We start from the raw sequence: 20499 nt of genomic DNA, 5'->3' as shown, positions 1-20499 counted from the left end.
GGGCCACAGGCTATCTGACGTCGAAAGTGTAAGTTTTAAACCTCGTCGAACACAGAATATTCTACCTTTAGGGTGTGTAGTGACTGGCTGGGCTTCAATAATTGGAATTTAATATATAAGCTCAAAACAAAGACATTGGGGGTCTTTTTTCCGTTATGTTGTGAGCACATGGACAAAGGGAGCGTATTCAAGCAAACTATTTCCATTCATATAAGTGCAGGCACATCTATGCGAGGTACAAAGGGGTTGGTTGGGGTCAGTGGACTATGATCAGGAGGTATGCTGATGAACCATTTTCTAAGAATTATATTGTCTTACAGTATAACTTATGAGCTGCTGCAAAATGCTCAATGCTCGATGGCACATCATGAATACGTTTTAGCTCATAGTGATTATTGTCCAGGCTGGTCTCTATGGTTTGCAGAGGTGCGGAGTAAGAGTACACCAAACACATGTAGGTATTACTGCATGAATATATTGCAAGGAGAAAGTGAGGCAATCTGCTTTACATAACTGTCCAGTGAGAATTACACTAAACTACTTTTTTTATTTGGCATATCCACGGGTTTCCTGAGGTCAACTAGTAAGAAAAATTAGAGGTTCTTGTTCAACTTGTTGTCTTGTCTTCAATGTGTCCTGTTGTGCTAAATCTATCCACGAAGTGTTTTGTTTTTATTACCCTTTTCACCTGATATCTTTCTTTCTAAGATTAACACCATCTGCTGTTAGGTCACGCCATATTTGAGCTCTTTTTATGTTGTATTGTTGTGGTATGTTATACTGGCTTCAATGTCTGCATAAGGAAATATTCTGCTGACAGACAAATGGAATGAGGAAAAGACATAACCTTTGTCCAACTTCAGAGGTAATGATAAAAAGAATACAAAAGAAACAAAGACTCGCAATAAAAATACTAACTACATGGGATAGTTAATGCAGGGCAGGAAAAAAATGACACTTTTTAAACCTGATAATCTTAATAATAACTATCAGAGAAGGTTGTGCCTTTAATAGGCAGCTAGTGGTTATTCTAGCTGTCTATTACACCCACTGTAGCTATTTCTAGATCATATAATGCTGTTGTGAAAGGCTGCGTGTTTATTTACTATCCTGATGTTGGCTGGCATTGGTAGATGCCATGGTGTTTGCTTCCTGTGATAATCTACACAGCCGGCTTGTGAAACCGGATTCTCATATACTGTTTGAAACCTCTCTCATGTCTTGTGACATCCTCTGTAAGCTGTGCCCTTCTTCTCTGGCCAAGGAGCATCAGGCTAAATTGTCATAATATTATTCAGTGAGCCAATGTGACTATTTTTCTACACGTATAATCATTTATACAACTTACATGCACACATATGCACAGAGCTGTTATCAAGGTCTACACACATTCAGCAGCAGCAGTTCATAAATAGCTGAAGGAACACCGCATTGGGTTTCATCCTCAGTAGCCTATGATAACAATCTACCGCAGCGCCAACTGTTCCAAACCAAGCTATCCAAGTATCATTATATAAATACTGCACGGCTCTGCCTTTCTCCAACCTCAATACTTTAACAACCGGACACCTGTGAAAGACTTGATGATGCCCAATGTGCAGTCAGTTGTAACATCTCACTCTGACCTTTGTTGCTTTCTGAGGATCAAGTGGCCAAACCACAGCGCTGCACGGCTACTCTGATCTTTCATGGCTGTGTGTGTGTGTGTGTTTTAGAGGATCACACTGGAGTGAGTATCTAAATAATCTGCACTGCAAGAGAAGCAGGACTCTGATTGATCCACAATAATGAGAGAAACCTCACTGTGAAAAAGCCACCTTGTGCAGAAAACAAGAGAGAGTTTGCCACATCATCTAATGATAACACTCCCCAGAGACTAGTTTATCAAAACCACCTCTCTTGGGGTCCCACTCTGTAGTCTGGAAACATCTAAGTCCACCACTGACATCATAACATTCCACCGGTCTCTGTGGTAATGTTTTGGAACGAAGACCTGAACCCCCGGTGCACAAAGTATCACAGAGTGCACATTACCTGGCAACCACTGAATGCAAATGAAGTCTTGCAATTCTGGCACCGACCCCTCTGGTCAGAGAACGAGCATGCAATCACTCTCTGTGGCAGTCCACTAAAAGAGACCTACTTGACTCCCGTCATAGGATCAATCAGCTCATGTCAGGGTTCAAGAGCACGATGTGTCATCCTCAATAGCTTCTCTTCAGGATGAGCTCTAGATCAAGGTCATGTACATGATTGATCGTGATTGATCTTCCTGCATATTCTGTCCATGAGTAATAGTGGTCATACAACAGGAGATAGGCCTCAGCTGGGGGAGGGAGCAGCAATAAAAGCATGAGGTTGACTCCTTTTTAGGCTCGTGGCTGAACTTGAGTCAGCAGCACAGGTTGCTGATTAGGGCAGGGGGCACCTACAAAATTCTTGAGCCATTCAGACAGGACAGGCTCCAGTGGTCAGGCAACAGACTTGAGTATTGTAAGCTGCTATGGGACGCAAGGTAAATATTTAGTTTGAAGAAGGAGGGGTAATAAATTTTGAGAGCTTTAACCCAATCATTTAGAGCCTGCTGCTATGAGCAGACCAGGGGTGGGATGATGGGTGAGTGGGAGAGAGGTGGGAGTCTATACAGCATTGTTAGATGAATGTACAAAACACAGTATAGATACAATGGGGAAGTAGCTACAGTGAAAACAATTCCTCCATCTAACTACATTGTTTGTGTGTCCTATAATTACAAAGTTGAGTAATTATAATGTAGCCTACTTTCCATTTGACTAATCTAGATAAGCCCCTCTGTCTAATCAAGCTGTTCCAACTCACTAACTACAGCTTGATTGTCACTGTCACTATTCTCATATGAAATAACAGAAGCACTCAACCTTGTCCACATGTGGGCTTGGACAGATGAAAGGATAAGAAGTGAAGAAAATAATTAGAAATGTGCTAAAAGACTGAGAGGCAGAAAAACAAGTTCATGAAAATGCACTCACACTCAATTTTTTAAATCTCTATTGTATATGCAATTATTTTCCACCTTGAAGTGTCGCTGGTTTATAGAGTTTTGTGATCTCAGGTGAGTAACCACACAGTATTTCTTACACAGTGGAGACAGCTCCTTTGCAAACACAGTTTCAAAAGTTGCTAACTTTAATGTAAAACAAATCCAAACTGGATTGATGCCTGCAATATGTCATCCTTTAGAAATACTGAATTATGAGTGATGTGGGTCCCAAAAACCCCCTCTTGCAGAAATGCACTTCTCACCCTTTTTTCCCCCCTCTTCCCATCTGTGCAACGGAGGTGAGTCTTGTGAGCAATAAGCTGCCAAACCTGCTCTGTCTCTGATCCTTTCACGGGAAACAACAGCAAGTTATTTCCTGCCCAGACACTGACCAGAGATGTGTCACTCTAGCTGTCATCAACAAGAAAGACTTGTGGGTATACAGGAAGGCACGGGTTAAGGACTAACCAGCAGTGATAAAACAGTCTCCCAGGCAATCTAATTGATGAAAGATGGAGGAGAGGCATTCTCCAGGCCTGAATGGAAGTCATTTTTATCTACAGTGACGATTTGTCAAATAACTCAAGTGAAAACAGCCAAACAAGTGAGAGCAACGCTTCTCTGGAGCCAAGATCAACTATTACCTCAACAATGTGAATCTTGAAAGAATGGAATGTACACTTTGATCACTAATTGCCTCATTAACTAATAGTGGAAAATGTACAGAGGGAAATTGTGACTGGGCCTCCCAACAACTTCCATGTAACTCAACTCAATCATCACACATCAGTTAATTCAGTTACATAATTTTATTTTTTGCTGTGCTAGCAGTGTGGCTCAAGGGATGGTTATGTTGGTCTGTCCACTACTTTGGTTCAGTCTGAAATATCTCAACAACTATTGGATGGATTACCTGGAAATCGTGTACAGACACTCATGTTACCCACTGACTTTGTTGATCCCTTACCTTTTCCTGTTGCACCATCAGCAGCTTGAAATTTTTGGTTTACAGTAATACACTTCAGATGGATAGCCATGAAGTTTGGTCCAGAAATCTATGGTAGCCGGAAGATGAAGCTTAATGACTTCGGTCATTACTTTTGGCTTTTCCTCTAGCACCACCAGCAGGTCAGAGTTTTCACTTATCCTTTGATATACCTCAACATTTACTTTATGTACAAGCACAAAATTTTATAGAGACATTCATGGTTCCCAGATGGTGTATCCTGATGATCCCCTGACTTTTTCTGTATCACAACCATGAGGTTCCTACGTTGTAGTTTCGTGTGAAATGTCACACAAACATTGGATACGCTGCTATAAAATGTGTTACACACATTGAAGTCCCCCTCAGGATAAACTGTAATTACTCACTCCCTTAACTTTTCATCTAGTGCCAGTTAAAGCATCCAATACTTTAGATTATGACTAAATCATGGAAATGGTAAACCTGCCTGTTTAACATCAACATGTTAGCATAGTCATTGTTGGCATGCTGACGTTATAACTTAGCTCAAAGCAACGCTGTGCCAAAGTGCAGCATCACAGAGCCATGGCTGTAAACTCTAGTTTCTACAGACACTAGGCAGAATGACAGCAACTCTGGCCCAGGATCACTGCCATGTACCCAGTCAGTGTCAGAACAGAGTCAATGCGGGTCAGAAAGGCTATTTATTAATATTCTCAAGTACTTCAAGTTTGGACAAATGCATTTTAAGCCAGGCATTTTGAACTCTTCTCTGTGTTCCTGACTTGTTGAACTCTGACTTCTCTGGCCTGTGACCAGATGACCCAAGTCTCATGACTCTGTACCCAAGGCCATAACAAAACAGACATCCTATGTTTACAACCCACTGTACATTGTGGTGGTTGGTATGTGTGTATGTTTTAAGACTCACGCTGAGGTTTCTGTCCCAGATCTGGATGGTGCCATCCTGGCAGCCTGCTGCAACGAGCTTCCCATCACGGCTGTAGGTGCAGCATGTGGGGGTGACCTTCTTCCCCTGGACAGACCGGGGTTTAAACACAGACTTATGCTTCTTGTCTGAGTTCAGGTCCCATGTGCGCACAGTGCTGTAGACAGATAAAATTGAATTTATCCTCACCCAACTGTCACAAATCAATCATAAAATATCTGTTCCTCAAAACATATGTGGTCATTAACACCATCGTCACCATAAATCAGAATCATATAGAGATACAGTGTGCCCGAGTCACTCTCATGAACATAAGGTTAGGCAGTTACGTGTTACAGGGTGAGGAGTTAGCAAATAGCAGAACAGTAGATCAGTCTGACAGGCATGTCTGAAGCTTCCATGAAATCCTGATTCTCTTTCCTACATCTGTTGGATACATTACACAACCTGGACCACTGACGGCAAGGAAGTTAAATGCTGATTTTCAGATACATGTAAATGAGATTTGATTATATATTGTTCTAATTTAGGCCCAACAAGAGCCCCTGACTGAGTTTATATAAACAATTGCACATTTTACTGACTTTGATTGTGGTATTTAAAAGACAGACTAATTACTTCAATATCATTGCACTTAATTTACCCAGCAAACAAGAAAAAAATGGACATATATTTACATAAAGGATGCACAATGAAGAGATACAGTATCTCTTCTGTTAAAACAAGAGAAACAATGAAGTAAAAAAATAGTCAAAGCAGATGTCAGTATTACTGCATGCTTTGAATTTCAAAGTAGAGTGGACAATTATCTGAGAACATCAAGTTGTTTAACTTAAAACAAGGTGGAACATTTCACCTTTGACCCTGCTGGCATGCCATGCTGTCTAGAGGATGTCCAAGCAAGAGATGTTTCACACAGCTTCTTCCCACCTAAGCTAGCATCACTCATCTTTCTTTATTCGGCTAGCTCTTTATTTTTTCAGGGCCTTTGTGAAACCACCAGAACTCTAAACAAAGTTAATAACAGAGCCTGCAATGAAAAACTTAAAAAATCAAATGAAGAAAAAAAAAAGGAAAAACACATAAAACAAAGGTAGTAATAATGATAAATATAGGTACCTATCACTACTGGAAGTCAGACTTAAAGGTCCACATTTACTTTTTGAAAGACAGAACTACACACAAACACGTTTAGCCAACCTCTCACACACCCAAACTCACCCTCACACCAGACAGAACGTGTCCAAATGTGTCTGTGACCCACTGCCTGCTTTAGTGAGCATTGTGACCTTTGGGTCATGAGGTCGGCAGAGGAGTATAAACACACAGTCGTGGCTGCTACTAACAGCCAGGCAAGGATTCCTCCATGGCTGGCTACAAAGTCGCAGACACGCACACTCAACTGTGTTTGGATAAGTCTAACATTGTGATACAAATGCCAACTGAAGACATATGGTTTGACTAAGAACTGGCAAGGGTCAAATAAAACTCTGTTTGATGCATAGTTGTGCTTAAATCCACATAAACCTTAGCTGTTAATAAATCAAAAATTCTCTTTCTGCAAGAGGGTGCAAAAGCTGTATGTATGAAGGGGTTGCCAAGTACAATGTGCAGGTTACTGCATTGTACACTGTGTTAACATGAGTGTATGTGTGAGAGAGAATGAGAAAGAGTGATAGCCATGGACTGGATGACAAATTGGTCCACCTGCTGCCTCACACAGACATCTCTATTTTGTTTACAGAAGACTGTAGGCGTCTGTCAGGACAATAAAGACAACATAACCTTTTGCGTAGCACACAAAACCTGGAATGCTATTTATCGTAAGGGCTCTTTCCAAAACATGGCACTGCCGGCTGTCAGAGGGGACAGAGCGGGGAGGTTGGAGCCCACCAGTCTTGAGCCAACCATGAAACACAAGGCGAAGACTGCACACCCTCATCTGTCAGAAGCAAGACACAGAGCAGGGCAGGGAAGGGGAAGCTGTTTGTACTCTAAAATTGTTAAATGAAGTGTAAAAACGTTCCATGCACCATCAAACTAACAAAAAATCATCTTGAAGTTTTTTATGTCTTTTATTCCAAAGAGGAAACATCCTCGGAGGATATTTACCTATCTTTACTCGATCAGAGGAGGTGGTTGTTTGGGGAAAGTAGCAGCAATGAATAAGTCAAAATATTCATATGCGGCAGGAAGAAACTGGCAAAAACATTCAGGGGCAATACCTTCGCCCCTTTTCTTATCCCTGCAAACCTGTTTTCCCTTCAATCAACGGCCCCCTTTTTCCACACAAATGCTTCAGAGACAGTGGGGTGAATGCAATAAAATGAGACCCATACATCCTCAGTCATGCGTGTGCACTTTAAGAGGTAGTGCAGTCGTTCACACATCAACTGAGGAGTGACAACTCCCCGGGCCCCAGATTTTATCTGTCTGTCAGGTTATAGACCAAGGGGAGCTGACGGTTGCTAGGATCACTTTCCAAGATGAAGCGATAAAAAAGAGAGAGGGAAAAGAAAGGTATACAACTTGTATAAGGTTGTTTATTGGTCGAATTCCGGTGATGGGGACAGGCTGTGTTGCCTGATGGCCGGTTGACTGACTAACTGGGGCGGTGTTTTGGAAAAGGGGGATTAGGAGTAGAAGATGCTCCATGTTCCATTGCAGCTGAAAAAGATAAAGTGGGAAAATAACAGAAGGATTTGGGAGGAGGCATACACACACTGGCACTCAAGCAAGGAAGCTGAAGAGGAATCGCTGTGGTCTAAGTAAAGATGCACTGTGGTTATTGTGAGATGCTGAATCATGAAACTTCATCACTTTATTAGTGTGGCTGCAAGCTGGAAGATCAATCTAAAAGGGTGTAAACTTAGGAGGTGAGACCACACTACAGGATACAAAATGATTGACTCAAGGACTAAAAGAAGTTAAAACAGCTCTTAAAATTTAGCCAAGCATCCTGATCAGACCTCCTCATAATGAAATGGGCTGATAAAAGAAAGGAAAGAAAAGAAAAGAAACTGTATTCATTCACTAAACAACTACAAATAACCGGTAGTCAAAAATTCAGCCATGACTGTAAATTGAACAAGGACAGCAGATGCACTCCTTGGTGGTATGGTATGTGCGTTCTTGGGCAGGATATGGAACAGTAGCATTGTAAGGCAACAATTGGAGACGTGCTGGACTGTGGATGAACTTGATGTGTCAAACTGCAGATCGCCCCAACATGCTCACACACAATTTGTGGCGTCTGTCCTCACTCTGCATCCCTGTTCTGTCACGCAGATCAGCAGAACCCTCTCCTCTCAAAAGATCTAGAGTGAGCTATCACCAAACTTTTCACTCAGAGCAATGAAAAATAGATGACCTACTTACTAGTATATAGTATGTTAGATATTATCTATTTAGACACACGGGTTACAAAAGTTTAAAGAGAAAGAAATACTGACTCATATAAAGCTATAAAGAAAGACTTTGACCACAGGTAGCAAAAAAAAACACCATTGATCATGAGGATTTAACCAAGTAACAGATCATGAATCTGCTTTGTTTAACATCTTCTATTTTTTGGATGCTCTCTGAAGGTAATTCCTCAAAAATGTCACATGTATCACATCATGTGTTTGGTTTGAGCACATGATAAAGACAAATAGTTTGTTCCTCAGCAGTAAAAAGCTCTGCCATGTTGTCCTCAGGGTTTCCTTGCACAGAGCTACACATCCGAGTCCAGCTGCAGCCCTGACAGCAGGCCAGCAGGAAGGGAATCCCTGGCATTCAAACCTCCTGGAAACATTCCTCAAATTGTGTGTATTTGTGTGTGTACATCTGCAAGTGTGTCTCAGGGCTCAACAGAAGTAACATGTGGGCTCAATTAGGAAGTCGCTGTTTGTCCTGTCCTCTGCTCTGCTGGCTGACATTTCAGTCGCAAAACAAGCATAATATGAATTTTTGATGGTTCTCCGGGGCGCCATAAAAAGACTTAAAGTGAAACCAATAATCAGCAATGTCATGTCATTGAAGGCACCAAGGAATAGATACATACAGTTAGTTACAGTACGGTACATTACCATTTTACAACTTTTAAAGAGTGCTGGAGGATTTTTCAGCCACTACTGTTTGGGATTTCATTTATTAGAAAAGGTTCCAGCTCTCAAAAAAAAAAAAAAAACACTGACACAAAAGTCCCGGCCATATTTTTAGTTTACTTTAAGTTCAATCCTGCCAAAGAAATACTTCCACCGGGAGTAGACCCGGCACATATTGCCTTCACATTCTGAGAAATAAATCTGCAGTTTTCAAACAGGTGTTCAGTCTTTCAGCAAAGCCTTAGTTAAAGTGGCTCTATTCTTAATACGCATTTGGCCTCTTTGGATCTAAAATGAATAATGCTGGAAAATATTGTGCCGTTTTATAGTCTCACAATCTCTCAAACAGAATGGGGAGGAATGTGAAATGTTGACACATTCACGCCAGTCTGAGCAGAACTGCTTTTCACTGTTAGATGAGAGTCACACAGTCCTGCTGAAGCACCATTCAAACCTCAGTGTGCAAGGACAATCACAACCACCCTACTGCTGCTTTATTTAACTGCCTCATCAGTACTTCCTCTCAAGGAAAAAGGTTGGGTTAATGAAATCATTCAAGGAGCTGGGAGGCAGTTCTTATGAATGAGATTCCATACAACTCAGGGGGCCTTTAATTAAGGAGCTGGGCGGTCCAGTGATCATGCTTAATAACCTATTCAAATAGACACAACAAAGACTCTCTAACTAGGCTGACACAGGAAGAAAGACAGGAGTGTCGGTCTGATGTTCAAGCAGAAACAGCCAGTAGCAAGCACCGACTGGTACTATTGGCCAACTACTGGTCCATTCTGAAGAGGCCCACTGAGCACTGACTGGCCTCTGAAGACTCTATAATTCAAAGGATGTTACTGGAGTTCGAAAAAGATGCTCCCTCCATAATGTTGTCCATAGGGTTACATTATGTCTGATCACAAAAGGTCCACCCACGAAGGGACTACAGTGTCACAGCTCTGTTTCATGCCTGCACAACAGGCAGCAGAACAAAGTCGGCATTAATTCAAAAACACGTCTTACAGCAGCCAGTCTTTTGTTTGGGTTTTTTATTTGAGTTCATGTTTCAGTTGTGGGTAAGAAAGTCATGTTGAAGTCCATAGAGAGCAGGGTCCGGGGCATACTCTCTGCTATGCTTTCCAAAGGGTATGTTTTAAGCTCAGATTAGGTTTTCACACACGCATAAATTTAAGCTTTTACTAAAACCAGAAAATTCTGATTCGGGCAAAGCGGAGGGAACTTAGATGGAGAAAAGAGACGACCACCAAGTGTGATACTGACACTCAAGCAAACACAGCTTTTTTTAAATAATCCTAACCAAGTCTCACATTACAGAAGTGACATACTGTGAGACCATAAAATGTTGGCAAAAAACAGACTCTTATTTTAAGACAATATTTTTTCACTTCAGTATAGTTGTGGGGCCTGCCACAAGAAGCTGGGTATATATATATCAATTAAATGCAAATCTGCAAAAAAAAAAAAAATGTGCTAAAACATAAAACTTGAAAAATGATGTGATACCAGAGCACAGACAGGATTGAAATAATGTGATCTGTATGTTTGGTTTAAAACCCTGGAGGCTATATTCTGTTGTTAATGGAGGAATGAGCAACACTTTAGATTGAAGAGGGAGGGTTGTGGGGTCAACCAGGAAAGTGAAGTACTGCACTTTATCACCAAGTAACCCCTTGTATTGCGCTGCACATTACCAACGTGACGATAAGTAAAAGTGCAATATGGGGTTATATAGAAAACCTCTCCCACCTGTAAATCACTCTGAGCGATCCCTCTCTCTCTCTCTTGGTCACTGGCTCTTTCCATCTATAAGACTCAGGTTGCTTTGCTGACCTGCACTGTTGGTGTGAACCCTCCTCACACGCAGCTGCTCTGCCTGTGAATGGCTCCCTGTGCGCTCCTCTCCGCTGTTCTCCTGTGAGTCGGCCAGGGGCAACACCCAGTGCTAACGTGCCAGGGGAGGATTTCCAGAGCCTCAATAAGAGCTAAATAAACCAGCCTCCACATCTGGGAGAGCAGTAACACTGGTAAACATTGGGCCACGGCCTGCCCACAAAGCCAGGCCCTTGTTTCCACTTAATGATGATGATAGCCCTGGGTTTCTGCACTGCTGCCTGTCACACTCACTTAGACTCATCACTGTGCTTTCATCACACATGTTCGCTCACAAAAATTCATGCACACCTATACACACGGCAAGGGGCTTACAGCTTCTGCAGGCATACAGGACTCATGCTGCTTGCTGTAAGTACGCAGAATCCTGCTAAAACTCTAACTGTGTGTGTGTCACATCTTACTATCACCTGCAGCATTGCTCTGGTCCTACTCACTGCCTACAAATACAGGTCTGCATCTGGACTACATCCAGTAGAAAATGTGCCATGTGTCAATGCACAGCAGTGAGGCCAAACTACTATTTCCAGAAGCATAGTCTGGACTAGAGGACTCCCTGCTGGTGACAGTGAGATGAGAGTGTTGCCTTGGATATGGCGTTATCTAGTTACTTGCCCAGCAGGGATGAGATCATTCACAATAAATGTTAGACAAGTGATCATATTATTCAGGAGCATCAATCCAAGAATTTCATTTGATGAGATGAAGGGATTTTTTGGGGGGTTGAAATTGGATGTCACTGTGCAGTAGACCATGAAATAAGATGTTTTTTATGCACATCCTGGAAAGTCATGTAGGATAATACAACAAAATACGATAGTTTCATTGCTTAGAGTTAAACATTTAGCAATGTCTGAAAATTAGATTTGGCAGTTTACAGTGCCTCAGAGAAATACCTATAATCACAGCATGTCCTGTTTCATAAACTTTCACTCCACTTTAATTATTATGGACATTTAAATTAAGAGACACGTTTTACCGGATCAATACCAGGAACATTGCTATTAAAAACAAAAAATGCAAACCGTATGTTGCATGTTGGTTCATGTTTTTAAATGTGCAAGATTATTTAAGCTTATATACCACAGAGAACCTATAACAAACAAAGATTCTGCCTGCAGCTCTCTGATCCACTGCATTACATATAGACATATTTAAAACTCACCAATCATTGGAGCATGTCATGAACTCTTCTTTAATCTTGGGATGCCAGCAGCCAGAATTCAACATAGCTGTGTGGCCCTTAAAAGAGAAAAGAGTAAAAATTAACAAACTACAGACTTTTAATGGGCCCTAGATTGATGCTAACCACTTCCTGTAGCTAGCGTCATTTTCAGATGCAAAGGATAAAAAGGATATCCAAGGTTATCATTTACTATATGACAGTTTTCAAACCCATTTGATATTTAAAAGCCAGCTGTAGCACTTGTAGCCAGTAAGAGCTGATGGAAACATAACATGGGAAATGTTACCAGGAGGAACCAATAAAGAAAAATTCATGAAGACTTCTTTTGCAATCTGTAAAAAGACAGCTGTTTTTGTGACAATGTACTACAGTTGTGTAGTGTTCATGGCAACGGTAAGACCTCACTTGCCCACACAAACAAATCTTCTAAAAACACAAAAAAGTTCCCAGGAGGCACCAATTTTGTCATTTCTTCTGAATGCACCTTAAAAGTGCCCTCCCATTAGGATATACAGGATATATTTTGGACCTTTAATTTCAACATATTGTAACCTTGACTTCTGGCCTATCTTGACTTAGGCTTTGTCGTATAACTGAGCCAGTGAACTCTAAAGAAGTGCAGCAGGCTGTAGGTCACAGCTCCAAACAGCAAGCTCCTAGCAGACTAACTTCTAACCATTTCCGCTGTTAGAGTCGTCCTGCGAAGAATTACTCATAACAAATGACTTCAAAGTGGGATATCACAGGGGGAGGCCTCCCTCATTGCCAGGTCAGAGAGGAACACTTCAGTGTGCTTGCAAAGAGGTTTCAGATATGACATACCACTGTTTGACAGGATGCTCAAGAAGGCAAAGGCTTGCATGAACAGCAGTTGACCAAATGACATTGGTATGTACATCAGGAAGAGAGCACTGGCTGCTCCCTGTCAAATACTTTAAGCACACTGCTTTAATAATCAATTGAAGGAAACTGCCCAGGTCTTGCTGTTTAACGACTAAAAAAGAAGTTGTGGGTTGTTAAGTGGTAAAAAACACACTCAATGTATGAGGTTAAAGCTCAAATGGGCTGTGAGTGACTGCCTCCCTGCTCTGTGCAATAACATCAAAATAAACAGAATCATTCATCACAAGAGCTTCATGATGAGGGTGAAGGAGCTGATACCTTCCTCTTCCTCAACTGTTTAGGACAACAAATTGCCAATGACTAAACAGAAACAGACTAAAGTTCATACAAACAGCAAACAAAAATAGAACATGTTAATGACAAACAGAGCCAAGAAAAGAAGTCAGTCCGAAAACAACAACGGACTATCTTGGGACAAATCCGGCATTCCCAGTTTGTTTTCTACTGAAGAATAATGCATTCATTTGAGAAGGAAAAAAAAAAGTCTCTGTTTTTCTGAATTAATGAGATAATTATCTCAGAATTCTGAAAAAAGTTTTCACGAAAATAGTTCAGCTGTTTTTCTGAATTAATGAGATACTTAAAAATCCCAAGAGAAGTTCTCAGTTTTAATTTGGTTTTGGTTTGAAACATTAGGATATACTTGTCCCTTCAAGTAATATAGATGGCATTGCTATTATTAGTTTGTCGACATTGCGCAGGCATCTCAGGACAGGCAAAAAAATGTTTCATCTGAGCCCAAAAATAGATGAAACAAACACACCACACTGCAGGATAAGCTAAGAGGTTATTTAAGGGTGCTATTTCTACAAACAGGTACAGTGCCATGACTCAACTTTAATACTGTTAGGGATCACAGAGGACATCTGGACCACCAATCTTTAGGCTTTATCTCATGACCTATAGACAAAATAAAACTTACAACAGGTCAACCATGGAAAAGAATATAATGCACAATGTTCACAAAAGAACATTGAAAGAAAACACCTATCTTTCGTCTCACTCTGTCCTTACCATATTTATTCTATTTTAGGTGCATTACCTGTCATAGTTTTTATTGTAACTGCATTTAGAAAAGGCTAAACAGGTTTCTGTATTTGTTAGGTCCAGGTTGGAACTGCTGAAAGTATCAGTTGATTAATGGATTAGTTGATCAACTGAAAATTGGAGCTGGATATTCAAAGAATCAATATATCTAATTGATACAAATTCAGAATGTTGATAATCAAATAAGTAATTTACTAACAAAATGCCTACTATTCTGTTAATCCACCTTTTCAGATGTGAGGATTTGATTCTCTCTGTTTTTCTCCCTTTGGATTTCAGACTGTTGGTTTGCACAAAACACTGTTCACTGTTTTCTGAGATTTTATAGACATAATTATAAAAACAACATTTAATACAATCCTACTACTTGTGTGTCTAGGCCTCTGTGACAAACTCTGTGTACACAATGGGATGAGTTAGGAAGGAAGTAATTGTCTGTCGACAGCGGCAGAGCAGAGGCAGGGACTCAATTATCACATGAGACACAGCTAATCGACTGGGACGTTGTCGGTGGGCCAAAACGCATTGTCATTGAACCAAACTCTACCATCAGCTCCAGATGGGGCTGAGCAGGACAAGAATGTGGGACATCCAGGAAAACACTACTTGCAATCAATGGGCCTTCACTTGTTCAGGTAATTCATATGGGCAGTATAAACCATGTCTAAATGCACTGCAGCTGTAACAGATGGTTAGTAACCAACAATACAGCTTTTTTAACCGCAGTAAAATCCAAACATGGATACTAAATAAGGATCATCCTTTGTAGATTCAGGTACAAGGAAGAGATGAACCACGAAAAGTCCTGAAAGCAATTGGTGTTCCTCTTCCTCTGAGAGTGCCTCTGGCTGGTCACACAGCAGAGACCTTTATCCTCACACACAAAAACAGAGCAGCTCATGGCTACACCTTGCTACCATTATGCGTTGGCAGGGTTCACCCATAGAGCAGAAAAGAGGAGCATAGGGATTAAAGCAAGAAAAGATTTGTGAGCCTGAAAAGTTTTTGATGAGGAAATGTGTACAATGTATTGAATGAAGTATTATATGAATTTAAAAGTGCTGCCCGACATGTTGTCTAAGAATTTTACCCTCAGGGAGTGTCCAGCCTGTGCTTAAAATGAATAGTCTCTCTTGGGCATACTGCAGTTGCTATAGAAGTGAAAAGTCTGTTATAAAAATTCATTTCAGATTACAGACCAAATTCTAACTCTAACCCTACCAGACCTCATACAGCTTTCTTGTGCAATGGTGAATTATTTAAGGCTGCAACAAATTATTATTTTCAATTAATCTGACTTTTAAGTTCCCCATTAATTGTTTTGTTTATGAAAATATGAGTTTTAATTTCTAAGTAAGAGCTCATGGTGGCATCTTTAAATGTCTTATTTTGTCCGATATACACTCACCAAGCTATTTATTTTATATTTAGGAATACCTGTAAACTACTACTTTTACAAAGTTAATACATTTTCAATTTTTGATAAATCTACTTTATGTTTACTGTTGAGGTTGTAGTGGGGGGAGGTGGAGTACAATATATTGAAAACTGTTAATAGTATTTTGCCTCCCTTATGTATATTAATGATGTGGACAAAATAGTAGACTTTTTGGTAGAGATGCTGTATTGAGTTGCATTTGATTGCACAGGTGTTCCTAATGAAGTGCTAAGTTTACTATCATGTACGACACAGAAAAGCCTCAAATCGTCACATCCAAGATTCTGTAACCAGTAAATATTTGTCATTTTTTGCTTAAAAAGTTGATTATAAAACTAGCTGGTATTTAATTTTCAATCCATTAATTGATTTATCGACTATCAACCACTCTACGATTATTACCTATATTTCTTGTCCACTTACTTTTTGGTTTTATTTCCAAATAAAGTGGTTTAGATAATCTGGCTAAACTGTCTAATATCAGTGCTTGTGTTTATTGCCCTGATGGACATAGAAGTAACGATGACACCATGCTGCTAAACTCAGCAATTACATTGATGAGTATAAAGTTATCATATAAACAATAAAAACAGAAAAAAGACCAAAGTTGTGATGAACCTGAAATATATGTAAATGTAGAATACCTTAGTGTTGGCCATATCCACGATGTACTGGTCTCCCTTCACACACTCCATGACGTTGAAGCCATCACGGTCCAACACCTTGGCCTGTGCATTGCCAGAAACCACCAGGATGACATCACCAGTGACGCTGTACTGCAGGGACTTGATCTGATGGCTGAGAAGACACACAAGTCACACACATATCACACATGAAGAGTTCTGCATTGCTGAGAAGTTCTGAGAAGTATCTTAGTGCCTGTTTGCAAGCCATCTGCAAACTGTGACTGAACAAGACTGTTAACAAAAGTTGTTATATAAGAAGCTTTTAATCATTTAAAGAGTTCAGAGGCAAAACAAACAGTAAGTACACGTGACTATGGAATACACCATAACATGATGGTTGGTCTCTTTGATCTAGTACAGGCAAAAAAAAACATAGCTGTGAGCATATACACAATCATTCTAGGATACAGGGCAGCACATGCAAGTGAAGAGATGGACAACTATCTGCACCAATATCAAATAGCATTAACACAGCAGGGGGTAGACAGACACCCCCATTTCTATACACTGAATTAAAAGTTCCATTGTTGAAATGAAAGTGAGGTTAGCATCAATGCTCTTTGGAAACTTTAAAAGGTTCACTAAATTGGACTAAATGCTCAGTTTCCTCACTGTTCCAGTTTGATCAAACTAAGGTGCTGCCTTTTTGGGTCCGGAAAGACGAACAGCGGACCTCAACAGCACAGTTCTCTATGAAACCCAGCTTGTCAGTAAACCATAGAGGCTACTGGATCACACTGTAATCAAAATAAATGTAGCGTAAATAAGGGGAAGCCTGCTCCTGCTCAGCCCACTGGTTCCCAAAAAACAATAAAGAATTTGAACTTTGATGATGGCTTCAGTGAAACGGAGTAAACACCTGCAGACATACAAACACCCACGCATCTCAACCATCTGCTTCTGAAAGGCTCATTTTGAATGAAAAGAGAGGATGTCCTGGAGTCAACATGAAGCTCATTGAACCTCAACAAATGTGTGTGTGTGTGTGTACACTTTGGCACACATAAATACAGTGAGCTTTCTGGATGTTTGCATGAAACTAATTACCCACATGTTAAGCAACTGTGTTGATTTTCTGTGTCAAGTTCTCAGAAGTTGACTCACCATTCACAGGGCTGCAGGGATCTAAAGGCCTGCAGTGCCTGATCCATCCCAGCAAAATCCCAGAACCGCACATCATAATCATATCCACCAGTCACCAGCCGGGCTCCAGAGGGGTCTAAACCAAGAGCTGATACCTGGGGACACAGTTACCTCATTACAAATTAAATACTATCAATAAGTCTTCACAATTCATTTATTGATGATCATCCGTAGGAGGCGAACCAACTGTGGAAGTTTGCTTCTGCTACTCAGAGTATTTAACAGTGTTGTCACTAAACAGTATCCTCTAAAAGCAGCAAAAATAAAAGTAAAATTAGAAGAAGGCCTTACTGTCTTGGTGCCGTGCTGCAGAGTGATCTCATGAGTGTCTGGAATCTTCTTCACTGGATTCTACGAAAGAAAACAGGTCTTAATAAGGTGTGTATTTATAACATAGTCTGTCACCCTAACATTCAATCACACATAACCTTTCAACTTAAATAGAATCTGAAATCAAAGTCTCAGCTGCAAATTACAGTCACACTGTTGAATATGAAGTTAGGAACTTGCCACATTTGCAGGATTTGATTAGACTGTTTAAACCAATGCATAGCAGTGGTACATTTTCAGTAAAGAGGCTTTAGAAATAAAACAGGAAAAATCACCCAAGACACAATTGAACTACTGATCAGCAACACAAAATGTTAGTTGTCCACTGCTTATATTTTCTTGTGCTGCCATCTAGTGGTAAAATCTTAAAAGCATCCCACAACATCTGTGGAGACAGGAGGACAAGAGGGACATTCTAGACATACATCATCATCGTCGTCATCATCTTCATCATCTTCATCACTGTGAGCTGTGCTGCCTGTGTAACCTGGTGGGAGAGGCGGTCCCACAAGCTCTTCGTCATCATCATCGTCATGCTGGGCTGTATGTTGAGGAGGTGGTGGAGGCCCAATAAGGCCAGAGTCAGAGTCTGAATCGCTGTCACTGCTGCTGTCACTCTCCTGTTTTCTAAAAAAAAAGAAAAACACAATTGTCAAACAAAGCAAAAACTTTAATAGCAAACATGTATTCACGTCTCAGTCTGATCAAACTGTGACACTCAGTATTAGTCACTCAAACATATCATCTAAAAAAATCATGTTACCTAGAAGTAGCAGCAGCAGGTTTGTTTCTTTGTGTGTGGATTGATGCTTTGACTGACGTGGAGCTTTCCCCGCCTCCCTCCTTCTGTGTCTTCTGCCTCTCCTCTGAGAAAGTAATGGTTACAATTTCACACACACTGACATACAGATGATTAGTAAACAACTTGCGTATCATGCTTGTTGTTAATTGACAAATATTACCTAATGCATGCTGACTCCTCTCAATGGCGGTTCGTCGGGTTTGTTCAAAAATGGCATCAAGGTCAAATGTACGGGCCTTCTTACCTGGAAGGAACAAACAAAACTCACTTGATCAATACCTGACTCAACTCATAATGTCAGTTTATCATATATCATATGTCAATTTTGCTCCGCTGCACATACCAAACCCAGAGAATCCCATGACAGATGAAATGTCTCCATCTCCACTCTTTCCTGATGTTGCAAAAAAAGTGTGTTTATCATTAAAACTGTAATTACAATTTCCTTTTCATGTGAATGCTTTAAAGTACAGCTCTTTTAATTGTGTTTTCTTTGTAGGCTAAGAAGACTCAACAAAAAGTGACCCCTCAGTGAAGGAAGCACAATCTATTATACATTTTACTTAGGGGAAATGACTCGTAAAAATGAATGAATACTTAACAATGAGTTATGAAAAGGTAACAATGTATAGGGTCCTATCATACGCCACACTGTGGCTATGGGTTCCTTTTAAGTGACTGTGACTTTACTTGACTGTTAACCTATGTCAGATATATAGTTAAGTCTTCAAAAAGCTGGATTTGACATCCTCTGAGTTACCATAAATCAGTTTGGACTATAATGTTGGCTTGAAAATATTGAGCCAACTGTCTAGCTAACCATGCTGTGTCGTTTCTGCTTGATTGAGATAATTGAGCATAATTTTCTCCCATTGTAAGGACAATTAAAGCTGTGACTTGATAAAGAAAAAACTGTACTAAAAGTCCACGGTGAAAAATGGACAAACACTATTTATAGCGAACATAAAAGAAGCTAAAAAAAAATAAGCTAGCACAAAAACAGCTACTGCATCAGTTTCTGTTCACGTTTTGGCTGCGTATAGCTGGCTCATATATATTAAGACAATTGGAAATGCAGCCCATTGAACTTGTACATATAAGTGACTCGTATAAAGCAGCAATATGAAACTTTAAAAGAGCAAACGTTGCTACCTTCATCCATCCTGTTAGGGTCCATGTTTTCAAATACGATGGTTGCCTTTGACCTCCGGAAGTTCTCCTTGCTGTAGTCACTGTTAGCGATATTTTTTCCTAGGATGACGAAGTAGTGACCCGCCCTACTTTACATTTGGTTGGCTTACCCTGTATTTCTGAGCCAGAGCTCTGTTTCTAACAAACTAAGGTAACGAGTACTAGCCAATCACAGGAAGAGTGGAGGGGGGGGGGGGGGGGGTGATTCCTTCGCCATCCTAGGAAAATATAAGGCTCACAGTTGATGCAGGGTGCCCCCAAGTGTTTTCAAATGGATATGATTAGTATGAAAAACCGTGAGCGTATTTTAATGAACACAAGACTATACCCTGCAGGCCAACAGCGTGTTTCTGTCTCATAGATGCGAAATAAAATAAATACATAAATAAATAATTAAAAATGCCCAATTTAAAGGGACAGAAGTGCTAATTCACATTTCCAAAAAAGAGTGCGGCATGTGTGGATTTGACACTTTATATTTACTGAGAAAAAAATCCTGTGATGTGTATAAAGTGAGAGATGTTTGTTGATCCATAGCAAAATCCAGTGTTGAAGTTGACAATAGGAGGTCAATGATTTAAGTTGCCTGTTTATATTAAATATTACAGGAATGTTTCAGTATTATCACGTTGTTCTTGCTTTGTAAAGCATGAATGTGTGATCCACGATGAAGCCTTGCAATAAGAACAATCACTGATAACTTCATTCAACAATTTTAATCAGGGACAAATTGCGTTTAACTACTTAAACTTCGCTTTATTGTAGTGACATTTAAGTCTGTAGAAAAATAAATATAGAAAACATTACATACACAGATGGCACAAGCCTACATTTTCAAAAAAGAAGAC

At 40.2% G+C, this 20499-nt stretch overlaps 1 protein-coding gene across 1 annotated transcript in view; it reads right to left on the bottom strand.

The window, feature by feature from the left end:
• LOC128380056 (WD repeat-containing protein 70) overlaps positions 1-19664 on the bottom strand; it is a 38146-nt gene extending 18482 nt beyond the window's left edge. The window contains exons 1-10 of the mRNA XM_053339737.1: positions 19613-19664; positions 18804-18854; positions 18621-18704; positions 18422-18524; positions 18084-18285; positions 17620-17679; positions 17290-17423; positions 16144-16297; positions 12091-12167; positions 4918-5092 (exon numbers count right to left, since the gene is read on the bottom strand). Of these exons, the coding sequence (XP_053195712.1) occupies positions 4918-5092; positions 12091-12167; positions 16144-16297; positions 17290-17423; positions 17620-17679; positions 18084-18285; positions 18422-18524; positions 18621-18704; positions 18804-18854; positions 19613-19637 (1065 nt within the window). The 5' untranslated portion in view covers positions 19638-19664. The remainder of the gene's footprint in view (positions 1-4917; positions 5093-12090; positions 12168-16143; positions 16298-17289; positions 17424-17619; positions 17680-18083; positions 18286-18421; positions 18525-18620; positions 18705-18803; positions 18855-19612) is intronic.
• Positions 19665-20499: the final 835 nt, after the last annotated feature.

The sequence above is a fragment of the Scomber japonicus genome, chromosome 19, assembly GCF_027409825.1.
Source record: "Scomber japonicus isolate fScoJap1 chromosome 19, fScoJap1.pri, whole genome shotgun sequence".
NCBI lineage: Eukaryota > Metazoa > Chordata > Actinopteri > Scombriformes > Scombridae > Scomber > Scomber japonicus.
This window is presented reverse-complemented; position numbering and strand designations above follow the sequence as displayed.